The sequence below is a fragment of the Eretmochelys imbricata genome, chromosome 10 (assembly GCF_965152235.1).
Source record: "Eretmochelys imbricata isolate rEreImb1 chromosome 10, rEreImb1.hap1, whole genome shotgun sequence".
NCBI lineage: Eukaryota > Metazoa > Chordata > Testudines > Cheloniidae > Eretmochelys > Eretmochelys imbricata.
In genome coordinates, this window is record NC_135581.1 from 62,204,178 (window position 1) to 62,231,409 (window position 27,232).

At 40.4% G+C, this 27,232-nt stretch overlaps 1 protein-coding gene across 1 annotated transcript in view; it reads left to right on the forward strand.

Annotated features, from left to right (window-relative positions):
• Window positions 1-27,232, forward strand: part of MYO5A (myosin VA) — a 207,123-nt gene that overhangs the window by 136,706 nt on the left and 43,185 nt on the right. The window contains exons 12-24 of the mRNA XM_077829326.1: window positions 4,226-4,366; window positions 5,217-5,342; window positions 8,027-8,110; window positions 10,401-10,403; window positions 13,144-13,305; window positions 15,465-15,562; window positions 15,944-16,030; window positions 16,128-16,236; window positions 20,906-21,117; window positions 22,068-22,224; window positions 24,918-25,157; window positions 25,753-26,001; window positions 27,029-27,122. Of these exons, the coding sequence (XP_077685452.1) occupies window positions 4,226-4,366; window positions 5,217-5,342; window positions 8,027-8,110; window positions 10,401-10,403; window positions 13,144-13,305; window positions 15,465-15,562; window positions 15,944-16,030; window positions 16,128-16,236; window positions 20,906-21,117; window positions 22,068-22,224; window positions 24,918-25,157; window positions 25,753-26,001; window positions 27,029-27,122 (1,762 nt within the window). The remainder of the gene's footprint in view (window positions 1-4,225; window positions 4,367-5,216; window positions 5,343-8,026; window positions 8,111-10,400; window positions 10,404-13,143; window positions 13,306-15,464; window positions 15,563-15,943; window positions 16,031-16,127; window positions 16,237-20,905; window positions 21,118-22,067; window positions 22,225-24,917; window positions 25,158-25,752; window positions 26,002-27,028; window positions 27,123-27,232) is intronic.

Consider the following 27,232-nt stretch of genomic DNA (forward strand, 5'->3'; position numbering starts at 1 on the left):
ATGGTCTTTTCTGTGGCTGCTGCTGTGCCCCATAATGAGCTCCAAGAGGTTACCAAACCAGTGTTTGTTCCCTGCACCCAGAGGGCCAGAGTTTCTCCTGCATCCAGTTTAGATTGGATGCAGCACAAATTGGGGACCATCACAAACTGGGGATTGTTCAGAACTGGCTGGGTGATTATGGTCCTCATAGTCAGCTGGGGATACTACAGTACATCACAGTTTGGCTACTCACTCCCTTTCCTAGTATGTCCTCTGCCCTGGGGGCTGTAGGGAATCATAGAATATCAGGGTTGGAAGGGACCTCAGGAGGTCATCTAGTCCAACGCCCTGCTCAAAGCAGGACCAATCCCCAATTTTTGCCCCAGATCCCTAAACGGCCCCCTCAAGGATTGAACTCACAATCCTGGGTTTAGCAGGCCAATGCTCAAATCACTGAACTATCCCTCGCCCCCTCCCCCCTCTGCCCCCCCACCCCGAAGTTGTGGAAAGTGGAATCGGCAACTGCTGTGCAGTTGTGTAAGAAAACAGAACTTTATGGAATCAGGAAATCTCATGAAATTAAAAGAAAAGTTAAAATGTGGCACTACCAAAAGTTTACAAATAGGTTGCCTGGGTATATCAGTACCTTAGCAAATACAGAACTTACCTGTATAGCTATAGGTGAGAACATGGCTCAAATTCACCCTTACTACTTCTTCAATAAAATAGGTTTTGCATTTAGCAATCGGCCACAATTTTGTGCTGTTGTGCACCTGCAGTTTGTCATCCTTTTATGGTACTGTGAATCAGGAAAGATCAACACTGAGCCATCAACAGAATCATATTCGCAAACTTGGCTAGTTCTACCATAACCATCTGCATACTTTGCCTTCTTACATTTTCAGATTTGAAAAATTCATTTATACATTCCTTGAAAGGATTCAGTTCTACCCTCAGGTACTCACATGCATCTCCCATTGGGTAAGTGGGAAATGCATTGGTGTATTTTGGGGCAAAATTGGGTCCAGAAAGGTGAGTAAAATTCAAGTTAAAAGGCATTGTAGAATCAGAAACAAGCCCCAATGTGACTGGAACTTGACATTCAGGTGGTAAATTGAGCTGTTGTTAATAGAGAGATTTTTTCACCAGATGATTGCTAATTCTTTTAAAGTAAAATGATTGTTTTTACATATAGGGTTTGAATAACAAGTATGTGTTTCCTCAATAAAACTAGATCATTAGGGTGACCATATTTCCTTATGCTGAATATGGGACACCTGGTAAAATTACTTGTATTCAACTGCAGTCAATCAGAACTATGCAGTACAAACGTTCAGATTAACATTAAGTCGACTGAGCCCGTGTTAAAAAGAAATACTGTGTAGTTGGATTCTTTTATTTACCTTCTTATCTTTAAGGCTTTAGGACTCACATGGGGAGAGGTGACACACACACACACTCCTGTACGCCTCTCTCTCACAGGGGCTGACCAACCGACCCAACCCTCACCCCCCTTGCTCGGTGCTTTCTGCTTTCTCTGCCTGGCTGGGCTCCAGGACAGACCAGTCTCTCCTGGTACCTGACGCCACATCTTCCAGAGGCAACACCTGGAGAGGGGGCATGTAGCATCACATGCCCCCTCTCCCCAGATTTCTGCTAGGGTTCACACCAGAACGTGGCCAGCAGCAGGCTTTTGGCACTGTGCAGGAGGGAAAAGATGGTAGCTGCTTCCAGTGGCAAGGGGGGTGGGGTGGGGGGATGACCTGGCCCTTATCTTTGCAGAGCTCATCTCTTTTCCCACCCCCACCCCTTCACTCCCCTGTGGCTGGAAGCCTGCAGGGTCAGGGTGAGAACAGTCTGGAAATTGCTTCCCACCCCCGCCACTCCAGAGCTTAGCTGAGGGGGGCAGAAAGGCTTCCTCGTGCTAGCGCTGTGCAGGGCTTCGTCACACGCAGAGCTTGGCTCCTCCTGGCCAATGCCCTGGGCCACAGGGTCTTGGGCTTTCCTGGGCGCCAGAGGCAGTAGGGGAAGAAAAGAGCCTGTTGGTGAGCTGAGCGCTCCGTCCAGGGGCTGGTTCTCCGCACAGCGTTGGGAGCGGGACGTGCTCAGGGGAGGAGGGCAAAAGGGCAAAGCAGGGAGAGCACAGTGTGAAGGGGAGCACATAAAGGGCTGATAAGTAGGCAGCAGAGGCAACATGTAACCAGCTGGCGCCTCTCCGCACACAGCATAATCCGGCCTTTCCTCTAAATCCAGCCAGTGCCAGCTGGAAACGGGATGGGTGGGCCCTGCTGTCCGAAAGCCGGCACACAGCAGGGGGCTGCGCTGACGGACCAGCATGGAGAGCGGCCAGCCCCATGTACTGCATCTTCCCCACCACCAGCCTTGCACACCCAACCCAATTATTGGCCAGTGAACCCCTCCACTTACCACTGGTGGGCAAGTATCTGGTGAGCAGGGATCTGGCCAGCAGCAGGACCTGCCAGTACTGAGGTGGGGGAAACAGAAAACATGGGACAATTTGCCCATTTTTAAGAAAAAGTTGAGACACTTGCAGGAGGACTTAAATACGGGACTGTCCCTTTAAAAATGGGACATCTGGTTACTCTATATAGATCATTCAGTTTCCAGTGAGGAATTATCTTACCATGTAATGTCAGGGTTAAGTGCCTAAAATGTAGCGTAGCTCCCATGATCTGCTTCTAAGGAGTGTCTATATTTAAGGGCATTGTGTAAGGCTTAAGCTAATGAAATAAAAAGGATGAACTACTTTGTCAGGATAGTTTTCTGCTTTCTTACTGGTGTGTGCTGGAGATCTAGAATGCACTGATAGACTTCTGCATTGAATTCAGAGGGCAGTCAAAGATAACCTTGAGGGTGTTGTGTGTCTTTATCTAGACTAAAATTACATGTCTCTTAAATAGTGTCACAAATGATTATATTTATTAGAATATATTCAGAATTTGTCTTTTTCTGAGTCGGAGCAATTATATAGAGAGCTGAGCAAATAATGAATTTTTCCATTTGGGAGCCAAACCAAAAAATCCAGGGTTGGGGAGGTTTGATTTAAGCCCAAACACATTTTTTCTCAAATCAACAAACTAAAAAAATTTGTTTATAATCAACTGAAACATTTTTGGGCAATTTCAAAACAAAAAAAATCAGTTTTTTGTTTTGATTTGTCATTTTTGGTGTTTTTTTCTTTTGGCTAAATGTGAAAATGTAATGTGGTTTGTTATGAAAAGTTGAAACAAAACATTTCAAAATGGAGTGTTCAAATTTTTCATTTTTTCCCCAAATGAAAGTATTTGTCAAATTCGACTTGAATTTGCAAATAGTTTTGGAGCCCAAAATGCATTTTTTGGCAAAATTTCTATTCACCAAAAAAAAATTTCACCCAGCTCTAATTATATGTATTACAATTTAGTTGAGATAAAAATATAGTTTAAACTGAGTAAAACAAACAAAAAATTTCCATAGGATTTGTTTATTTTAAAAAGAATGACTGTAGATTGACAAAAGTTTGCATGTGTAATATTTACTATTGGGATTTTTGTTCTAAAACTTTCACTTTGCTTTCTGTGAACATTCTGTTAGGGCTGTGTAATTTTTTTATTATATCTTCTATGAAATAATCACTAAAATAAAACTGTTACATTTTTTAAGTTTGAACATAACACCATTTGAGAACAAATGAATCTCAAAATAGTCTCTCAGTAGAAAACATGCAAAAAATTATTCGGGTTTTTTGTGCGAAATAGGGCAATTTTAATAAAACCGTGAGAATTTGAAAATCTCAAATTTCAAGAATTTCAGCTTTCTTTATGAATATTTTGTGGGACATTAATTTACCTATCAGAACTGCTGTCCCTGTACTTGAGTATCTTATTTGTTTTCAAAGACATCTGGCACAGTGTGGAAGAAGCAAATATATGTGTTTGTATCTCTCTCTCTCTCACACACACACGCTCGCACGTTCACAGATAGCACTATAATAGATTCTTTTTAGGAGTGAATAAGGAAAAAACCAGGCTTTGCTCTTAAATAATGTTTTAATTTAGTCTGCATAGGCCAGGAGAAAGGGGTTAATTTGCCTTTCTTCCACTTGTTTATTAAATGGTTTGGCTCAGCTTTAACTTTTATGTCATTGAATGGCTAGGTGTAATGTACCATGAAGAAAACAAGTTAACAGAAGGCAGTGTATTTGGCCTGAATTTTCATTCACAGATTTTTTTTTTTTTCCGCATAGCATGTCTTTAAGCTGGAACAAGAGGAATATATGAAGGAACAAATTCCATGGACCTTGATCGATTTCTATGACAATCAGCCTTGCATTAATCTCATAGAGGCCAAATTGGGCATCTTGGATCTGCTAGATGAGGAATGTAAGGTACGTGTTCAAATGACTTGACTTCTATACTGAAAGATACACTGGTCTCCTGTTTCTGTTATCGTTTTGCAGTGCTTATGGGAATAAAGTCACCTACACTTAACGATTGTTTTGATGCTCTGATTTTAAAGTTATCTGGAGCAGTTAAGAAGAGATTTGGCAACTACTGGAGAACAAAAGACAAGCATAATCCGGCCTTTCCTCTAAATCCACATATATGTAGTTCCCGTCCAGGCTCTGATCATCTCATGTCTTGACTGTTGTGACTCCCCATCATTCTTTTTGTTCTCCACCTGTTGTCTTTTATCATATGCTAAGATTATGAACTGTTTGGAGCAGGGACTCTCTTTTTATTACATGTGTGTACAGTGACTTGGGGCTTCTCCTTGCTGAGTCATTACAAACAACTAATAATAATGGATATGCTCTGACCTGGTAAGCCTGTCTTTAATAAGCTGTCTTGTGTATAATACATGACTTTTTGCTTCCAGATATACTGCACTGAAACACTGTTGATAGAATGTATTTATCTCTACCTTCTCTTTTTTCCTTTCCCCCATTCTATTCAGAGTGTCTGTAACTTGGGTAGAGCCTGCTCCCAGAAACATTGCTGAGAGTCGTCCCAGTGGTGCTACCTGCAGTAATAAACAGCACGCTCAGTGATAACTGCTTGTAGCGTCAGACCCATAATTAGTTACTGGCTTTTCATCTTCCATTTAGCAGAGGGCTTAAGTTTGAAGTAGAATGCAAAGTGTTGTCCCCCATTATCACAGAACCATTTTTCTGGTATTATTCACTTCTAAAAGGTCCACAAGATGGAGCAAATGGTGTTTTATATTCTCTTATGTAGATGCCTAAAGGATCAGATGACTCTTGGGCCCAGAAATTGTATAATACGCATTTGAATAAATGTGCACTCTTCGAAAAACCACGTATGTCAAACAAAGCTTTTATCATACAACACTTTGCTGACAAGGTAAGGATTTTTTTTCCTTTGCAATATTTGCACATAACTCTGTGTACAGATCTATATTACTTCTATGTCAAAGTGAGAATTATTTAGGGTGTTCAGTATAAGCCACAATTACTAGCAGTAACTTCTGGCTCTGAATGCAGCACGTCCCTGAAAACCACTTTGTACTTATATAGCCAAGGATGTCAGCATGCTTGAAGTCTCAGAACACCCCTCTGCGGTGTAGATATTATTATCCCCATCTTTCAGATGGAAAACTAAAGCAGAAAGGAGATGTGACTTGCACAGGATCACAGAGCAAGTGTATGGCAGAGGTGGGAAGATGAAAAAGCTCTCCCAATTCCTAGTTCCATGCTTTAACTGTAGACCATCCTTCCTCTAAAAGATTACACCTTAATTTGTTTATATACCACAATATAATATTACAATGCCAGTTCTCCTATTGTGTATTTCTACTGCATGTTTATGTCAATATCTGCTCAGTTGAACAGTCACCATAACACAACCTCATTTTGCTGTCATTTCAATGTGCTGACAACAAAGAGAGTCAAACACACTCCTCTTCTTGTCACTGGAGCAACATGTGCTTTTTCTTTTTTTTCACCTGGTGAGTGAAAGCAGCTGTGTTTAATGACCTGGAAGACAAAGTAGGTCATTGGCATGTATGTTGCTAGTCTGGTTCTTACCAGATGCTTAAATTTACTGAGTAGCCTAGAAAATTAACGAAAAGAAAAATGTTTTTTTGAAAGAAAAATTGGAGTCTTCATGTGAAGGAGTTAAATTCTGAGTTAAAGTGACGCTATATTGAGGAAGGCTGGATGAGGATTTTGCTCTCATACAACCCAAAAGAATTTTCATTTATAATATTTATAGGAGCTATGTGGCTATATTGGTAGTTCAACATGTGCTAAAGAATAACAGCATCATGTCAGAATCAGCGGGATTTGTGGTCTTTACTTGACCTTACTTTGTTTCCTCGCATGTACTTGAATTTATGCCTAGAAAAGGTGAGACTCTGCTTTGCCTCTGTTCTCCACCATGTCCTTGATAATAGCAAATAGTTAAGAGAATGCTTATGCTTGATGCATGAGCCATTTCTCTGCTGGAAATCATGAAAGAGCAAAAAGATAAAGCATTAAACTCTTTACATACTGTAAAATACATTGAGCCTGGCTGTTTAAAATATGCTTTGAACTCTGTACTGAATAGTATAGTTTGGGTTGGGGAAGTCCCAGGCTGTGGCAGTCATAAGCACATGTAAGACTGAGGAATTACCAATGTTTAGTCATTTAGTCTTTCATATATGTACAAGTTAACATATACAAACATTTTGGAACAGTGCGGTGGGTGTGGGGGAGAACCATAATATGGGCCTTAGCTGGCAAGGTTTGTAAACTGGGTTGTTCCCTGGAGGAATTCATAGAGCTCTTTGCCTCCCTCTAGTGGTATTTTTTTCAGCTGGGAAGATTCATTTTAATATTACAAAGTTAAGGTGAAATTCAAAATAGGGCTTAAATGGTAGATGGGTTTTGTGTGGGCCCTGTCCACAGAGGTGAAGTTCACCTTAATAAATATTGTAGCGACTTGATCAGAGTTTGTTCCATAATGGCTAATGAGCATTGAGAGCATTGTTTTTGTGTAGAGGAATTTCGGGATTTATTTTTGCCACAGCTATGGGAATAGTTTCAATGCCAGTGTGTTACAAAATGGGTATGGCGAAGTTCTCAATGAAGAGAAGAGGACTGTGGGCAGATGCTCCATCCATAGACATGTAGCTTGGAGAGACAAAACCAGTGAAGTTCCTTTTTGAAAGAGGGCATTCATCTCCAACTCTTGATCCCAGTCCTATTAATAGCAAAGTTACTAAAGAGGTCATTCTTTTTCAGTGAACATTTAGACTGCTGCTGATGCAACCCCTGTTTTCCTGGGGTTAGTTTGAGAGAGGCACATAAATAAATATCTCTTACTATCTCTGTATTTTTAAAATACCTATTCTGTGGATTTGGGGCAATTGGTTTTCTTTTCCCCCATTCTTAAGTCAGGTAAGTCATCTCTGTTCAGTTTTAGTTTGAGGCCTGTGGCCTTTCTTTGAGTCCAAGAGAGTCAATCTTCCTGCGATAGAAGAATGAATTAAGAAGTGGGTATCATTATCATTTATAGAGTCTGTCGTCTTTTGAATACATACCTTCAATTACTTTTGAAGACAGCTGCCTATTTGAATGCAGATGAAGATCTTTGTGCAGCTGACTGTAGCAGTGTGACCAGTTTTACCTATCTCATGAGATGGGTTATCTGTTTCTCAGCGAGGTCTGGCTTTTATCTAATTTTACAGCTATGTTAACTCAAGCACAAGGGGGTGAAGTGGCTCAGCCCAGATTCTGGCTCTTAGCCTGTATAACCGCTCAATCACACTGTCTCAGCAAAGGCATCTCTGTACATGTGCACTTTGTCTTGTTTAATACAATTACAGCAGTTATGCATATGTTATGGTTTAAAGTTCCATTTTTTATTAGAAAGTAACCTTTCTTACAAGCAGTGTTTGTCATGCAAGCATGTATTCAGTGACTGATATTTTAAACAACATTAATAGTAAACTTTTTAATTTCACAGGTTACAGCTGGTGAATCCTGCAAAAATGAACTCCTAATGAGTTTTTGTAGAAAAAAATCACATTTTTGTGTTTTTAGGTGGAATATCAATGTGAAGGTTTTTTGGAAAAGAACAAAGACACAGTTTATGAAGAACAAATCAAGGTCCTAAAATCAAGTAAGGTTAGTGTTGAGGATTGATTTTTTTTTTCCCCTGACATGGGATATCGAGTTAAGGGTCAGCTTTTTTTATATAAGCGTTAAAAATGAAAGTTGTTCTCCCCCCCACGCCCCGAGTCTAAATGGCCCTCTCCACTTGGGTATAGTTTCTATTTATTTAGTTGTTTGTACGTATTTAGAGAGCTATGGGACATGATCTCACTCCCATTGAAGTCTGTCTGTATTTAGCCATAGATTTTAATGGAATCAGATTGGAAAATTTTGTTTTGAAAACCACAAATTAGAGATTGGCTTGGTATGTTTGCTGCTTTGCTGCTTGGAATATTTTTTTACTTTTAGTCTTACATGAATTTTCAATAAATTTTCACTGTAAATTTGCTCGGGCTTTTTGGAAGATATCAAGGGATCCTGATGGATCAGAATAGGCTTGATTGTTCCCTTGTAAACTGCACACCTTTGATTTTTAAATGTTTTGTGAAAACAGAATTTTCTTGTCTGTCCAGACCAATTAAAAGTAAACAACTACACCTCTACCCCGATATAACGCAGTCCTCGGGAGCCAAAAAATCTTACCACAATATAGGTGAAACCACGTTATATTGGGGTAGAGGGATTAGAGTGTACAAAGACATAATGTGTTTTGAAATTTTACTAGGAAAGATATTTTTATTCCTTTAGGATAAAAATGTTTGTGCACTTGCGAACTAAATCATTTTTGTTAGTAGGGGTAGAGGGTCTCAGGTGGGGGCGCAGGAGGGAGGCAGGAGCCGAGCGAAGTGGGGGTGGCAGCAAAACTGCCCAGCCCGGCGGAGTGCGCAGCACCCCCTGGCTGGGGCGTGGGAGGGAGGCAGGAGCTGAGTGAAGCGGCGGTAGCGGCAAAAGTGCCCAGCTTGGCAGAGCGCGCAGCACCCCCTGGCCAGGGCACAGGAGGCGCGGAGCCAGGGCCGGAGCACAGACCCGCCCCCTCTGGCAGCAGGCACCCGGGCTGGGGCATGAACTTCCAGCCATAAGCTGCCCGCCGGGACACCGCAGCCTGGCCAAGCCCCGCCACGCTGCCCCTGCACGTCTGAATCGACCCCATTCCCCTTCCCCCCGTGGCCCCATTATCCAACCTCTCGGCCCTGGCCTGGCACCCTTAACACGCCGCTCAGAGCAGCATGTGGGAGCCAGACACGCTGATGCGCCGATCCACCGGAGCGCACAGCCCCACCCCCCCAGAGCGCTGCTTTACCGCATTATATCCGGATTCGCGTTATATCGGGGTAGAGGTGTATACAAGAAAGCCAGGTTGCCCCTATGTACCTCTTCCAAAAGCCAAATCAAAATGAGAACCCAGTAAAGCAGGAAAATCTACACTGGCTGATCCTTGACGGTGTTTTTTATTTTTAAACTCCATGGGACTATCCCATTTAAAAACTTTAAAATATTACACCAAGGTATAATGTGTGACATGCTCACTGTTGGAGAAGAGCTACTTTCTCTTAATGGTAGGAATGCTAGCTATTTCTCTTCTGAAATGAAAATGCAAGTACAAAATGTACTTCCTGATGGCAGCTATTGGGAATTTGCTAGCTGTAGAGCTCCAGACAGGTTGGAATAGTACCCATACAATCATTAATGCAGCTGATAGGCATCCCATGGGAAATTCCTATATTGTGTCATTTGTTTACATCATGAATTGGCATACCAAGTTGAAATATCTAAACTTTTTATGGAATGAGAAGTTACAAACATTTTCTGTTCAGCAATGTTTCATTTCAGGTTGATGTTAACCTCTGGTCATGTGAGCTGCTGTGGTGCCTCCTGGGAGTTGCGGTTGTGGATCTGTCATGCCCCTATTCTCCCCTCTTGGCACTGCTGCCCAGCCACAGTGCATCAGCCACAGGAAGAGACTGTCAGGCATCATGGGGATCTAGTCTGGCTGGGGAGCATGGTCCACAGAGAAGAATGGGAGCATGAGGGATCTGGACCTATAACTCCCATAAAGCATGGTGCCAGCTCAGGCAGATGCAGAGATTAATGTCAGCTTGATCCAGTCCCACCTGAAATGAAATGTTTTGATTTTCCCATTGGAAATTCCACCAAAATCAATTTTTTCCTGCAGAAACTTTAGATTTTGGTGGAAACCCCATTATCCAGTGGAAAAATGTTTCTTTGGAAATTTTTCAGGCAGCCTTAATTATTAGTAATTCTTCACAGTAGCTTTTGATTTTCTGGTTTAATTCCTGATTTTAATCTACTTTTGTTGTTGTTGTTGCTGTTGTTTTCTGGGTTCGCCATACATATTCAACAGAAGGTAAACCTAAAATCTAGTGCATCACTTATAATTCTAATAATTGCTTACCTCTGCATCATTACAGCTTTTAGAGATTTATGATGTTGTGGAGAAAGTTTGGTCTATTCAAAGTGCACGGCACGCATGCTTCCCTAGAAGGGCTATGTAATGCACAACTTGAAATGTTAGCCTGCTCTAGAAATTAGTCCATGGCACTTATTCGAGCATGTTTTATTCCAGTGCATGTAATATATGAGAGTTCTCAGTTTTCATGCTTGCTGCTGGCATGTTTTAGCAGCATGTCTGTGAGATCAACTGTAAAATTCATGTGGAAATGAAAAATGCTTGCTTGTTTCCTACCACATGATTGTCTGCCCTTTGAGCCGTGTTTTTTTTTTTTCTCTTTGAGCACTGCCAGTGCCCTGTGAAACCGAGAGAGGTGCTGAGCCAGGAAAAAACAATGAAGACTCCCTCAGTAGTGCCCTATTCATATGTACAATCTTTAGTTTGAGCCTTCAGTTCCAATGGTAAAGAATTGCCATGTATTGCCCCCGTTTCCACACACGATCGCAGATGATGCCTTAGAAAATGGTGACTTTTAAATTAAGTTGAACATTTTTACACTCAGACCTTCACCTGAGGGGGATAGTGAGCCTCAATATTTGATTTGATTTCTTAGAAACGCTGGCCCATCAGCAATGCAGAGCCAAGGAAGGACACACTCTTTTGTGTTAATGCCAGTAGCAGACTCATCTGGATGAAGCTTATTAAGATTCAAATCACAATTGGCTTCCTTACTTAACTGATATAGACCCACACAGTTTGTATGAAATGGCTTGGATATGTCTTTTAGATATCTAGGTAGTTGATATTAATCTTTTTCTATTAGTTCAAGAATTTCAGATTTCTTCTGGCCCCCATATTGTAACTTTATATCGCCCTGGGCAGCTGCATCCTTTTTAAAACACATGATGCTAAAGAAATGGCATGAATGTTGAGCTAGCAGACTGCATCACTCTGGTACAGTTCACTCTGGTACAGTTGCACGGACTGTTTCATTGATCATGGTGCACACTCATCAAATTTGATAAGGCAACTAGTGATCGTTCCTTGTGAGCCATACTTAGCTAATTGCTTTATGTTACTGAAAATGTAATGTTCCTATTTCTTGGGAATAAGAGAACACATGCTAGTTTAAAGATTATTCATTTATAGGTAAAAGGGCTCAGGTTTCCTTATTCTGGCAATGTTTCTGAGGTGCTACACGTTATCTACCTGGAAGCTTTATCTGTAGTTACCTGTATAGTTACTATTGTTTCAGGTTGCTATTATAGCAGAGTTACATTTTGTGATCATTGTCATTTACAGTTGCTGTGAGGGAGGGAAGGGGACCAGAGCTGGGTCCCAGAGGTTGCTTGGAAAGACTGTGCAGGTTCTTTCACCATTCTTTATGATTGCCAGATAGAGTGGATCTTCAGCCGGATAAATCCATCCTCTTTCTAGCTGATGGGTGTATTTGAAAGCTGTTAGACCGGAGTTCTCTGTGGAGCCTTTTGGGCCATTCAGTCTCCTTGCTCAGCTAGAGAGGAGCCTGACACACTACTGGAATGTCAGAGGAGGCTTTCCTGATGTTCTCTTTTAGCATCCAAGCTGTCCTATACAGCAGCAGTTCTACACTGAGAAAGCATCTGTAGCAGTGTGTCACAGGGCAGGTCTGCTGGGCAAGTGTGGCACTGCTGGTGCTGCCTGCCTCAGTTTCCCCTCACCCAGGTTTTGTCTGTCCCTGAGATTCCCATGGTTCAGCACCTTCATCTGGGTTACTCTGAGTCCAATCCCCCTTCAAGGTAACAAGTTCAAACAAAAAGTACTTTCTCCCCACTTGGGCTCCTCTTCAGTCTGTCCCGGGCTCATTCCCCAGTCCCTTCTGGGTTACTTTTCAGTCTCAGTCTCTGTCTCTGGGATGGAGCCCTGACTTCCAGGCTCCTTCCCTGGAGTCCCCTCAGTCTCCTGCAGGCCATCACTCAGAGCCTTCCATGGAAGCCTACCCACTGTCTGTGGTTCCACACTCAAACTGAGTTCTCAGCCCTTTCAGTGAAATCACCCAGCTAATCAGGACCAGCTGGGGGAAGCAAGGGGGGTGGGATGGCTAATGTGCCAGAGCCCAAATACCCTTAAAGGGACTGGTAACCTGTGACAGTGTCACAGACTGGCTGAGCTGTGAAACTATTGCTGGCTCTATGCACAAGACTCAAGTCAAGCCAGAATGTGATGCCAAGACATCCACAAATACAAACAATTTTATCATTAAATCAGCACAGGCTTGGACACCTCATGTTGTTCATGCATGTGTGTGCTCTTGCTTACTCTGTCCCATCTCCCCCCACCAAAAGAAAAGAAAACTGCTTACAGAAAATGAGCTAGGATTCTAACCATCTTAGATACTTATAGAAGATAATACCATTCGTTCTTTGTACTTCAGCATCAGTACTCTGCTATTTCCATCGGAGGATCTTAAGCAGCACTATAAATAATCAATTAAGTCTAAAACCTGTCTGAGGCAGACTAGTACAATTATACCGATTTCTAGATTAAATGGTTTGTTCTCTGTGTCACGGTCACACAGACACTCAGAGCTAGGAAAAAGAACCCGGCATCCTCATTCTCAGACCCCCTGCATGACCCTTAGACAGCACTTCTTCCCTTCTGGAATACTCACCCCCTGATCCTGAGAGGTAACTTGTTTTTCCTACTTCTCCACCAGTTTAAGATGCTGTCAGAGTTGTTTCAGGATGAAGAGAAGGCCCTTAGTCCCACCTCAGCAACCCCTTCAGGCCGCACGCTGCTGTCTCGCACTGCTGTAAAACCCGCCAAGGCCAGACCAGGCCAAGCAAGCAAGGAACATAAGAAAACTGTGGGACATCAGGTGAGTTGAACCAGTGACTAATTTCATTAGAATAATCTTTTCCCCTCCCCTTCTAGTGTCTTATTGGTCTCATACTGTGCAGCGGTTTCTTGTGATCACTGCTCAGGAGTGTTGGTTCAGACAGAAAGGCCACCATCATGGCTCTCAGCAATAGGTTCGGCTCATCCCACTACCTTTTTCTTTTTAAGTGTTGTGGAATCTTTAGCTTCCATCAGGCATCACCAACAAATGGGCAGTAAGACATTGATTAAGGATCGGACACCAGGATTGCTAGAATATTGATAGAAATCTTCAGCAAAAACTATGCAATCCATATAAGAGAAGTAGGCTATGTTTGAGCATTTATACTGCTTCAATTTTTTTGTGGGTGGAGTACCTCACGTTCATATATGATACTTTCATGAAGACCTGCTCTCCCAGCCTTGCATGGCCACGTAAGAAAGCAACAGTTTACTGTACACAGCAATATAGGATGGCTGCTCTTAAAGAGGACTTGCTCATCTAACTCTGACAGTAACCATTAGGATTGCTTATAGCTTACAGTTTGGACTGTATACAGTGTTAAGGCCAGATAAAACACACAGTTAGGGCGAGATTTTCAAAAGAACTCAACGCCCAAACTAAGTGACCATGTTTTCAAAAGAGCTTAGCATGTTGGATGCTCAGCTCCTGTGAAAATCTGATCCCTGGTTACCCTGATTTTCCAAGGGTTCTGAGCTCCCACCAACTTCACTTGAAGACAGTGGGTGTTCAGCACCTCTGAAAATCTGCCCCAAAAGTATAAAGTTCTTACCCTAAAATATCTAGATGTATATATCAAAATTAAAAAATAAATATGCCAATCAGCATGACCATAAAGCAAATCTCCTGCCCCATCACTTTCCACTTATCAACAGTTACAAAGCCGGATTAAACAGATGTCTTGCACTATGACTTAAAACTTGCCAAATTTAGGCTTTGGCAAACTCTGTTTCAGAGTGGGACCCTGCCCTGAGAAAGTCCGGCCACTCACCTACTGGGGATCTAATAACTGCCAGAAGTAGAGCACAGGACAAAAAGTGGTTTGTTGGCACTGTCAGTCCTCAGTTAGTGTTTTATAGATGATTGACAGCACCTCGAATTGCGCACAGGAACAAACAGGAGCCCTGTTCATCGTTTGGAGTCCAGGTTTATATGCTTGTCAGCCTCCACCACTTTATTAGTGAATAGCCACATTCTGCATTGGCTGAAACATCTGAGTGGCTTTCAGGGATAGTTCCAGGTAAAGCCCATTCCTGTAGGTCCGGCTTTTCAGGTGTACCACACCAAGTGATAATCTAGATACTGGTGTATGGTGCCTATATAAGCATGGGGAACTGTGACAAGGTCCTTATTAGAAAGGCAGAGCTGCAGCCCCTGAGCCAGCCAGAGATGATCCAAAGCATTCAAAGCCACTGTGTTTCTTGGGAATCCAGGACTAGTGATGGATCCAATAAGACCCTAAGACTGAAAAAGTTGAAACAACAGGCTGGCTTACCTCCAAAAAAGTGAACAGTCACCAACCACCTATCAGTTTCTACAGATCTTTCCTCTGGTAGAAATCTGTTTTGCATCTCTTTCATCTGGATTGATTTTAAACCAGCTGGGAAAAAATGTCTATTGTGATATTTTAACATGCCTGTTCAGATTGTTGCTGATTTCAGACACAACATGCAGATTTGGGTGCTATAATTTATGCTGCCCATGTAAAGGTTCAATACAGAATGTATTCCGTTGTTAATATTTAACCTCACATTTGGATATGTTGTTGCCCACAAAATAGAATGTAGTTAGAAATTCAAAATAGCCCAGTCTTCCAGCTCCTGCAGCTTGTGTGGTTACACTTCAACTCAAGCATTTGTGTATCGTATGGCAGTATGATTGCCGTTGATTCCACAAGAGTGTTGCAGTGTATATGAATTGCTTCGAAGAACCACCAGAATTTGTAGTATGGATGCATACACTGGGGCAGCACATAACCAAACTGCTCTATTGAAATTTGTCTTTATGCTGGATTTTTCAAGACAACCTCTTTTATCTAATAAAAAAAGTTCCCCTTTGAGATCATTTCAAACAAGACTGAGTTTCATCGTATTCTGATTTCCTTTTTGTTGTTTTTTTTTTCTTTTCCTTTTTTACAGTTTCGGAACTCTCTTCATCTGCTGATGGAAACCCTTAATGCTACAACTCCACACTATGTGCGTTGCATTAAGCCCAATGACTTCAAGTTTCCATTCACGTACGTTGGTTCATAAATGGTCTCTGAAAACATAGTATACAGCAGCAGAATAGTGTATCCTGAAAGCATTGGGACACACATAATAATAGCAGATGTTTGGGGCTGAATGGAGAGAAAATTATTAGCTGACAGCTTTGTAGTTCTCCTTTATGCTGTCTGAGAAGGATACCCACAATTTCATGATTTGATTCCATTTAGAATTTGATTCAAAGCTTGCACTCCTGAAGAATCTGTACTCATGACAACTTCTTTGACTGAAATCTGCTAGTTTGCATTTCTAATGTTGTCACCATTTCTGAACTTGGGTTCTCATACAAAACTTGGCTAGAGCTTCACTTAGAAAGTCTGCCATTTGACAGATGTTTTGTTTTTTTTATATAGGTTTGATGAAAAGCGGGCAGTTCAGCAGCTCAGAGCTTGTGGTGTTCTGGAAACTATCCGGATCAGTGCAGCTGGCTTCCCCTCAAGGTAGGTTTGCCGTTTCTCAGATTGTTTTCAGAAGAGGCATTTTCACTGTGAGAGGTTTCCGTTGTATGGCTAACAGCCTTTCTGTTTCTTGGTACAGGTGGACGTATCAAGAGTTCTTCAGCCGCTACCGTGTCCTGATGAAGCAAAAAGATGTCCTTAGTGACAGAAAACAGACATGCAAAAATTTGTTGGAGAAGCTGATTCTGGTAGTAGAATTGTAGCTTTTAAAACCTATAAATTAGGGCTATCAATTAATCACAGTTAACACACGCGATTAACTCAAAAAAATTAATCATGATTTTAATTGCACTGTTAAACAATAGAATACCAGTTGAAATTTATTATATATTTTGGATGTTTTTCTACATTTTCATATATATTGTATTCTGTCTTGTAATTGAAATCAACGTGTATATTATTTTGATTACAAATATTTGCACTGTAAAAATGATAAACAAAAGAAATAGTATTTTTCAATTCACCTCATACAAGTACTGCAGTGCAATCTCTTTACTGTGAAAGTGCAACTTACAAATGTAGATTCTGTTTGTTTGTTATATAACTGCACTCATAAACAAAACAATACAAATGTAGATTTTTTTGGAGGGAGTTACTAACTGCATTCAAAAACAAAACAATGTAAAACTTCAGAGCATACAAGTCCACTCAGTGCTGCTTCTTGTTCAGCCAATTGCTAAGACAAACAAGTTTGTTTACATTTACAGGAGATAACGCTGCCCTCTTCTTATTTGCAATGTCACTGGAAAGTGAGAACAGGCATTTGCATGGCACTTTTGTATCTGGCATTGCAAGGTGTTTGCATGCCAGATATGGTAAACATTCATACACCCCTTCATGCTTCGGCCACCATTCCAGAGGACATGCTGATGATGCTCGTTTAAAAAAAAAATGTGTTAATTAAATTGTGACCGAACTCCTTGGGGGATAAGTGCTCTGTTTTACCTGTATTCTGCCATATATTTCATGTTACAGCAGTCTCGGATGATGAGCCAGCACACTTTGTTCATTTTTAGAACATTTTCACTGCAGATTTCACAAAACGCAAAGAAGGTACCAGTGTGAGATTTCTAAAGATAGCTACAGAACTTGACCCAAGGTTTAAGAATCTGAAGTGCCTTCCAAAATCTGAGAGGGACAAGGTGTGGAGCATGCGTTCAGAATTCTTAAAAGAGCAATACTCTGATGCGGAAACTACAGAACCCGAACCACCAAAAAAGAAAATCAGCCTTCTGCTGGTGGCATCTGACTCAGATAATGAAAATGAACATGCGTCAGTACACACTGCTTTGGACTGTTATCGAGCAGAACCCATCGTCAGCATGGACGCATGTCCCCTGGAATGGTGGTTGAAGCATGAAGGGACATATGAATCTTTAGCGCATCTGGCACATAAATATCTTGCGACGCCAGCTACAACAGTGCCATGAGAATGCCTGTTCTCACTTTCAGGTGACCTTGTAAACAAGAAGCGGGCAGCATTATCTCCTGCAAATGTAAACAAACTTGTTTGTCTGAGTGATTGGCTGAACAAGAAGTAGGACTGAGTGGACTTGCAGTCTCTAAAATTTTACATTATTTTATTTTTGAATGCAGTTTTTTTTACAGAATTCTACATTTGAAAATTCAACTTTCATGATAAAGAGATTGCACTATAGTACTTTTATTAGGTGAATTGAAAAATACTATTTCTTCTATTTTTTTACAGTGTCAATACTTGTAATCAAAAATAAATATAAAGTGAGCATTGTACACTTTGTATTCTGTGTTATACTTGAAATCGGTATTTTTGAAAATGTAGAAAACACCCAAAAATATTTAAATAAATGGTATTCTATTATTGTTTAACAGTGTGATTAGTCGTGATTAATTTTTTTAATCGTTTGAAAGCCCTACTATAAATATTGCTCGGAATCCTGAATTATACAGATAGTTTTTGAAAATGTGTTGCTTCCCCTCTACAAATTTGAAATTAGTCATAAGTTATTATTAGTTGATAGGGATTTCAAACAGCAGCCAACACTAGTTTAGGAAAATCATAGTCTCTCTGAGTGTTATATTGTTTGCTGGATTGGGTGACACTCACTTTTCTTTTTGAAGCTTTGGAAGCATCAGGCCTTGGCTGCTATTAAGGATCAACCATTCTTTTTATTGTCAAAAATGGGATGTTGCTTCAGTGAGTGTAAGTCACTCCAGTGTTGCTGTGTGTGTGGTGGGGATTTGGTTCTCTGGTCTAGCAGAGGCTGGGAAGACAACAACTTTAAGCCCTGGTGGATGGAGGGACTGCCTCACTTAATTTAACAGCAAGTTGTATTAATCTTGAGGGTATAATCATCCTGAGGATTCAAATATGCAGGAGTCTCTCTTTCCTGGTCCAAACAAAAACCCTTCCACTTCCTTAACAGTTTTCAAGTACATAAAAGGTTGTACAAGGAGGAGGGAGAAAAATTGTTCTTGTTAACCTCTGAGGATAGGACAAGAAGCAATGGGCTTAAATTGCAGCAAGGGCGGTTTAGGTTGGACATTAGGAAAAACTGCCTGACTGCCAGGTTAGTTAAGCACTGGAATAAATTTCTAGGGAATCTCCATAATTGGAGATTTTTAAGAGAAGGTTAGACAGACACCTGTCAGGGATGGTCTAGATAATACTTAGTCCTGCCCTGAGGGCATGGGGCTGGACTAGATGACCTCTCAAATTCCCTTCCACTCCTATGATTCTGTGATTCCTTAATTCCACTTAGCATAGTGAGATCCTGCCACTGCCCTACCACCTCTTAGCTGTCTCCCTGCCCTTGCCCTCCTACACAGAGATGTTCTGTGCAAGCTCCCTAACAGCTTTCATGCATGTAGCCAGTTTCCAGCCTAGGGGAGTAATGGTGAAAATAAACAGCAGGAGAAGGAGACTTTCCAGCACAGGAAAGGCAGGACTAAGAGTATTGACCCAGCCTTGCTTCCAAGAGTGAACAGCTCCCCATCTTCCAGTACAGCACCAGCTACTGGCTCCCCTTAACATTTAAGAATTAGCTATTACTTAAATCATCTGGGTATAAAACAAAATCATTAGAGTTACACAAGAAATTACTGGGGTTCCTGGGGATTAGCCAGTATACAAAGGGTTAATGCACAGTACAGATAGGCTCCAAAACAGGTTCCCATGTATTTCTCAACCAGAAGGTGATTAATCATGACTCAATGCAAGGTATAGGTGAGGAAAAGTAAAAGCACACAGATGACTTGCCATGGAAATTAAAATCAGAAAGCCACCTAGCTTGCTGAGGGGCAGCGTAAGTATCAGTCAATTGTATTATACAAACAAGCATAGAATGCAGTTTATTTTTTCAAGATTCCATTTAAATGCACTTGTGTGCATATGCTCTCCCTGTCATGTGAGTGGATTCCTTTTCTCGTGTGTTACTAAAAGCATTCAAAGCAATAGGAGCAGCTGGAGCTTTCAGCTTGACTGCCAGTGCTTGCATACTGACATCAAATAATAATCAATAGTACCTATTAAATAGTGGAGGTTATTGCTTTACCTGTGTGTTTGTGTGTAAATTTCAAGTCAAAGTACACACAAATGATTTCATCCTGTTTTTCCACCACTACCCATAGCCCCTCCCGAACCTTGCTTCCTCGCCCCCCAAGTGTGCTGCAATCATCTCAACTTGCTCTGTCCATTATGCCTCATTGGTTTTATTCCATACAATTGTACATGAGTGTGGGGGCACAGATATTTCCCCTGGGCTAGTAGGGTTGGTTCTCAGGCTAATAGATATCAAGTCATTTTTTCAAATCCTTTCTAAAACATTTGTACTCTGTAATATAGCTTAAGACTGACTGTTGAGGAAGGTCAGATATCAATTTAAAAATAGTTACTTTAATTTTCCTTTCAATTACTGATTTTTTTTTCCTCGTCTCATCAGTTTCACTAGTGTTTTTCCTCAGTTTCATGAGAAATACCAACCGTCCTGATCCTTGTAGCCTGAATATTAACAATGTCCTTCATGTTTGGTTTATATTTTGATTAAAATTTCCTAGATGTGTACTGGTGTTTATTATAAAGTGGGTGAAAATTGTTGCAAAACTTCACTTTCCAGTTTTTTGGGTAAATATTGGGTTTAATATTGGGGGATGGGAGGACAGAAAAAAGTAAGAGTATTAAAAATTAAAAGCAGTGTTTTTTTTAAAGCTATGGTTTATTTCATGAACTGTATATTAGCTGTACTTACATGTATGCACATGCATACATGTGAGTGTGTTTCTTCTTCTATATTATCTTATTTAACAGACAGTCTTACATTTACACTTAGACAAATTTATTACTAACATACACATCTCACTAATGTAATGTATTGATTTTCTTAACAATCGGTATTTTCATGTGCCTGAGTGGTCCAAAGTTTGGGTAAAAATCAGTTTAAAAAAAAAAGCATAGCTTTTGTTAAACCCAGGGATTTTTCAGTAAAAACTGACAACAAAGTACCTTAAATATAAGCCGTATTTGGCAGAGGAAATATGAGTCTTCAGTTTTTAGACACATTTTTTAAAAAAATGAAAACTTTTTTTCTGATTCAGAAAATATTTCCTGTTAGAATAAAGTTGTAACCAATCCTCACATATATATTATTCCTTAAGTTTCCAATTCCCTAACCCTGCTAATTCTAAAAATTTATGCACAGAACATAATAGGGTAAAAAAAAATCCTGCTTCCTTACCTATTGTAAGTACAGATTTCACTGAAATACTAAATGGGTAGTTTTACCTCTTTACTGACTCTGCTTTCAATTCAGCCTTTGAATCTCCTTTTTTATCCACTATTGTTTAATTCTGTTGCTGATCATATATTTCATCTGAAAATAGGACAAGGATAAGTACCAGTTTGGTAAGACAAAAATATTTTTTCGGGCTGGTCAAGTAGCCTATCTGGAAAAAATAAGAGCAGATAAGCTGAGAGTTGCCTGCATCCGCATCCAGAAGACAATCCGAGGATGGCTGATGCGAAAGAAGTACCTGCGCATGAAGAAAGCAGCCATCACCATTCAGAGATATGTTAGAGGGTACCAAGCACGATGGTAAGTAGCACACTTGGGGACACTTGCACTTACATCAGTTCACATTCCTCTAACTAGGTCATTTAACTGTGAGACCTGTCTCCTTGTGCTGATCACTAGGAATTAATTTTTCAGTGTAATGAAGGAAATAGACTAGACTATGCATTCCTCTAAGAGCAGTACCTGCTTTTTTTGACCTTCAGAAAGAAGTAGCTATTTCCCAGCTGGATAGCACCTAAGAGCAGTCCATGTTCTCTATTTGTTAAAGTAGAGGAAAAATAGAGTGAGGAAATCAGTCTGCAGGTGGGGTGAGGCAGGACTCTTGCTTAGACTGAATCCTGCCCTGCCCTTTTCTTGCCACAAAACCTTGTTAACTTTCCCCTGCCCTTCTAATGTGGTGGCCTCTCTTTCCAGTGGTGGAGAACCTATCCCTCAGGCCAGGATGCAACAAAGGGGAGACAGGCCAGCTAGGAGTAGATGGCTGATATGGGTGATGAGGGAACTAGCTGGAGCAGGGAAGCAGGCAGATACAGAGGTGAGGTGGGAGGGAAAAGGAAAGGAATTGAGTCGGGATGCTTTTCAGTGGTCTTGCTGGAGGAATAGGAATTAAGGGTGGACCTGTTTCTGTTGGGGAATGAGTTAGGGAAAGTTGATTAATGGAAGCTGCTTTAAAGAATGAGGGAAGGTGATGAGAAACTGAGAAGAGTGTGTCAGTTCCCCAGTGCAATTTTCTGAGGATGAGTAAACTCTATCTGGGGCTTTTAAGGGTTAATTTTTTAATTTTCCCATGCTGCTGCAGTATAGTAGTAAGCAAACATTGTACCATTGACAGTACTGCAAATAATCTAGAGTAGAATATGTAGAACACGTAGCTCTTAAGAAAGAGGGTAAAGTTATAGGACTGGGAAAATGTTATTCAGGGCTTATAAATAATAGATGTAAATTCCATTTCCACCATTTTTCTTTGCCAGCTATGCCAAGTTCTTGCGAAGAACCAGGGCTGCCATCATACTTCAGAAGCTCCAGCGCATGTATGTGGTTCGCAAAAGATACCATCTCATGCGAGCTACCACTATTGTTCTTCAGTCCCTTTTACGAGGTTACATAGCCAGGAACAAATACCAGAGGGTAAGAAGACCCAGTGTTTCATTATTGCTGTTTCCAAGCACCTCCGGGTTAGCCCAGACTGTAGTGTTTCCATGGCACTCTAAAATGTTTGTGTACAAATTGTCAGACCTTAATGCACACACTCAGTGCCACTGCACGGCCTGAAATAAAGTACTTGAAAATATGAATAATACGATACAATGATCAGACATCTACTCATTATGAGTCCAAATTAATATTGCATGCACACATGGACCAGATGATTTAGTAGCTCTTCTTAACCCCTAATTTCTGTGATTCTGACAAACTCTAAAAGATGATTGAGGATGCTAATTTTGATATTAGTGAGCTGTTGTCTGATAGAATAAAAGATTAACGCCTTGGCTCTCTTTTTGTTTTTCACTTTTTTCATTTACCTGTGCTGATCTCAGTTTGGGGGAGGTTGATAGAGTTCTGTCCTAATTATGATGATATGACATTAAGTGACTATGTTTAAAGAAAAATTAACTGTCCTCATTTTAGAAATTAGGCTTTGCTTTTAAATGTTATAGGGCGAGAAGCAGAATTACTGATACATTGGGATTTTGTGAGTTAGACAACATTTTGCACAGCAATTCTACCTGTAAAGATTGTTTTGCATTGAGTTTTTCAAAGGTCAACTCATTATTCACTGAGAAATTGTCCTACATAGTTGTACTTCTTCTCAAGTTAGTAGATGTAAACATAAAAGCCTGCCAATGCTTGTGTTTGAAATGTTGTCTTCTGTTGATCAAAAAAATTGGACTGAATGAATTTCTGGACATTTTTAGATTTGTACTAAAGAAAAAATGTACAAGTATGCATACATGCTTGTGTGTAGGTGCACACATACATACACCCATGCGTATACAGTATATCAATCTAACATAACATTGATGTGAAGGTTGTGCCAACGAACGATCAACAGCCAGAAATGCCAGAAAAGTAAGATTTCTCCCCCTGAACTCAGCCATGTTACACATCCTATGTGTTTTACGGTGTACATTATTATTATTTGTTTTATTTCTGCTAGCATTCTGAGCACTGTAATCCAGGTTTTATATTACCAATGCACATAACAATATTAAAACATTGAGTCTCTTAATAGCCTGACAGATGTTTTCAGATATACATTAACTTCAGAAAGTAATGAGCTTCCTCATAAAACTGACAGGTACATCGCATCAACATATAGGCTAAAAGCCATCCCCAGGACATGCAGAACAGATGAGTCAACCATTCTAGATTCCTGAAATTGGCTGAGTGACTCTTATACACACTTCCTTTTCTATTGTACAACAACATTTTATAAACCTGTCACATTCCCTTGTAGTAGATATGGCAAATTACTTCTGAAGTCAACATAAGGGCCAGTCAAACTTACCTATCTAACGATGGTTCTGCAATTATAGTTAATTATTCTCCTTAGTAATCACAATTAGAAATTACCTATTATAAAATCCTCCCATCACAGATGGAACAAATGATAAATGTAAGACAGATGCATTGATGTGAAGGAGAAATTTTATTAAGGCCTATGATCCTGGGATGACTGCAGGAAGAAACAGAGGCTTTGTTTACAGTCCTGGGATTCTAGATTGTGTAGTTGTCTTCCTGTGACTAATTGACAAGCTCTCCTTACAGATGACTTTGGTTCATAATGTATGACGCACACATTACCCTTTAGAAGCTAAACCCTTTAGTTCTAACTCTTTAGAGCGAAACTCTCTCATCCTATGGAATTTAGGACCTCCAGACCTTGGAAATCACTAAAGCATCCTTAATTCAGCTGTCCAAAAAGTAAATAGAAAATTTGTTTGAATATGAAAGATTGGTAGCTAAAACACTGATAACTTCAATTCTAACCCATTTTTTCATCATACCTGAATTGTTTTTATATTTTAATAAAGAATGTCAAGCCATGTTTTGAAATTTCTACTGTCAGCTGTTCTGGAATTAAGAGGGTGCAAAATTTCTGATTGGAATAAATGGGGAGGAAAGCATTCCTTTAATGTTTGCAGAACTTCAAAAAAGCTGCATCAATTTTGTTTGATCTTTAGCCAAACAGTAAGCATGAGAAAGCATTAAAAAAGTTTTTACAAGTTAGGAATAACTAAAGAAAAAAAAGGCAGGGGGGAAAGAATGGAAATTGGAATTCAACTTCATAAGCTACTACCAACTATTGAAATGCAGAGGAGGTTCATGTATATGTGTATATATTTGGAAGATATGTAGTGAGACTAAACAATAAGTTGCTGAATTTACCTATCTGTCCATGTACCAATGACTTCAAGTGGCCTCATAATAAAAGGGTATAGTAAGAGCAAGATCTAGTCATCCCTAGAAGTCTAGGGATGGATTTGTTGTTTTGTCTATAGGTGTTCTATATTCTTGTAATTAACAGGGATCTCACATCAATACAAATGTCCCCAGTTCCTTCCTTCCATCTCTTTCCCTTCATTTTAGCTTTCTCTCATTTCTTTCCCCATCTTCTTCTCTTGCTTCTTAGGTTAATTTATTTTATTTATTTATACTGATTCCCTGGTCCTCTCCTGCTGCCTTTCACCTGCAGTTTCTCTTTTCAAATGGATGTGTCTCTAGTTGTTACCTATATATGTCTCCTTGCAGAATGTTGTTAATTTTGTATAAATACAGTGTGTGGCTTTTTCATCTAATGGTTTTGTTTTTAAACGCAGATGCTTCGAGAGCACAAGGCCATTATTATTCAGAAACACATGCGGGGCTGGCTGGCTCGTGTGAACTACCGTAGGAGCTTGAAGGCAATTGTCTACCTGCAATGCTGCTACAGGCGTATGATGGCCAAGAGGGAGCTGAAGAAGCTGAAGATAGAGGCACGCTCTGTGGAACGGTACAAGAAGCTCAATATTGGGATGGAGAACAAGATCATGCAGCTGCAGCGTAAAGTTGATGAGCAGGTAAATGCCCCAAGAGTGAATGGTCAGGAGTCTCTCATCATCTGCCTCAATATGTGAAGTATGGGCAATTGTTGGAAAAATACAGTAATTATTGGGAGCAGAATTTTTCTTTAAAAGGAATCAGTTTTCTTCTTTAGTCAGGAGAAATATCCCTTTCCATAGAGGGGAGAGTGGATCAGTTTAGATGTGAATCAGTAGATAATGTACCATTCCATACCATTTCCATACGTAAGAACGGCCATACTGGGTCAGACCAAAGATCCATCTTGCCCAGTAGCTGACAGTGGCCAATGCCAGGTGCCCCAGAGGGAATGAACATAACAGGTAATTTATCTGGTGATCCATCCCCTGTCACGATACACTTTTTTCAGGGTGTTGAATGGAAAACAAGTTGCTGGGCATGCATGGGCTTTGTCTGATTTTAACCTGGGACATGAAGGTTTGGATGCTGCTATCTTCCTGGCCAAGCATCAAGTGTTCTGTGAATAAACAGAGTGATTCAGTCTGTCAATATAGCACCTTTCACCAGCACTAACATTCTCATTAAAACAAAGCTATTCTAAATGCACATATGTCTTCATTGTGTTTTGTAAAGCATAAAGACTACAAATCCCTGCTGGAGAAACTAACTAGCCTGGAAACCACGTACAACACAGAGACTGAGAAGCTGCGGAGTGACGTGGAAAGGTTTCGTATGAGTGAGGAGGAGGCTAAGAATGCCACCAATCGTGTGCATGTGCTCCAAGAGGAGATCACCAAGCTTCGAAAGGAGCTGCACCAAACACAATCTGAAAAGAAGACAATTGAGGAATGGGCAGACAAATACAAACAGGAAACAGAGCAGGTGGGAACTCCCTACCCCAAAATACCAAAGTTTTAGAAACAGCCTGTCTCTAAAAGCCCATTGATTTGCTGTTCCTGAGATCTTAGAAATTCACAGTTACTAAAATTATCCTTTTCCTTTTGTTGTTCTTGGGTTGAGTACAGCATATGGAGTAGTACAGGAAGCTTGCTGATTGGAGCATTTTTCAAAGCGAGAAACATAGTGAATTGATCTGACCTCAAGCTGAATGTGTCCCCCAAGAACAATGATTCTGTTACTTCCCCACCCACACGTTTTTGGAAATCTGTGTGGCACTCAGCCTCTATCAAACTGAAAACATGTTACTTCAAAACAATAAAATAAAACAAACAATTTTCCATTTAAATTTGTTCAAATTTTTGGGTCCTTTGCTAAAGAAAGAGTTTCCATAGAGCAGTCTTGTAACTGTCTGTAGGTCTGGTCTGCAAACACAGTTTTTGTACCGGTATTAATATGCATGTTAGGGGAAGCATTTACTAGCAATACAATTACTAACACAGCTCCTAATGTGACTACAGGTATGCTGGTATAAAGGTGCCTTATGCTGGTAAAGGGTATGTACCACTTTGGCTATACCAGTATGGTTAAAGCAGTACAACTTTTGTTTGTAGACAAGCTCTTGGATCACACCGCCATCAAATCTTAAGAGGCATAGGGCAGAATCATTGAATTTGTTTCTAATCCATGTGTCTTTCGATGCAATACAATTTAAATGGCATCCCTGGGTTAAACACTCCAGGCTCTTGTGTTCATTGGCCTCATCTGATCAGAAATTCAGCGTGTGATGCATGCAGGAGAGGGTGCAATTGGGATGTGAATTAAGAAGTGAAGGTGGCACTTTAGCTCACTGATCTTATTTTCTGAAGGACAGTTAAAAACATCGAATTTTTGATCTCTTACTACAAGGATGCAGTGGAGTCAGATCCTTCAGAGCTTTAGGTGCACAGATTAAACACATTCCTGTGACTGCAATCCTTATCCTGAGCCAAACATTCTGTTGTTTTTACAGTTGTTATCAGAACTAAAAGAACAAAACACATTACTGAAAAAGGAAAAGGAGGAGCTGAATCGTCGCATCCAGGATCAAGCCAAGGAGATGACCGGTCAGTTCTGTTCACTTCACTTTCTTTTTTGTTTGTTTCTTCCTTTGTAAAGCGACTCAGATCTGGTTAATCTGCTGTGGTTTATTAACTACGTTTCCCTTTAGAATGTA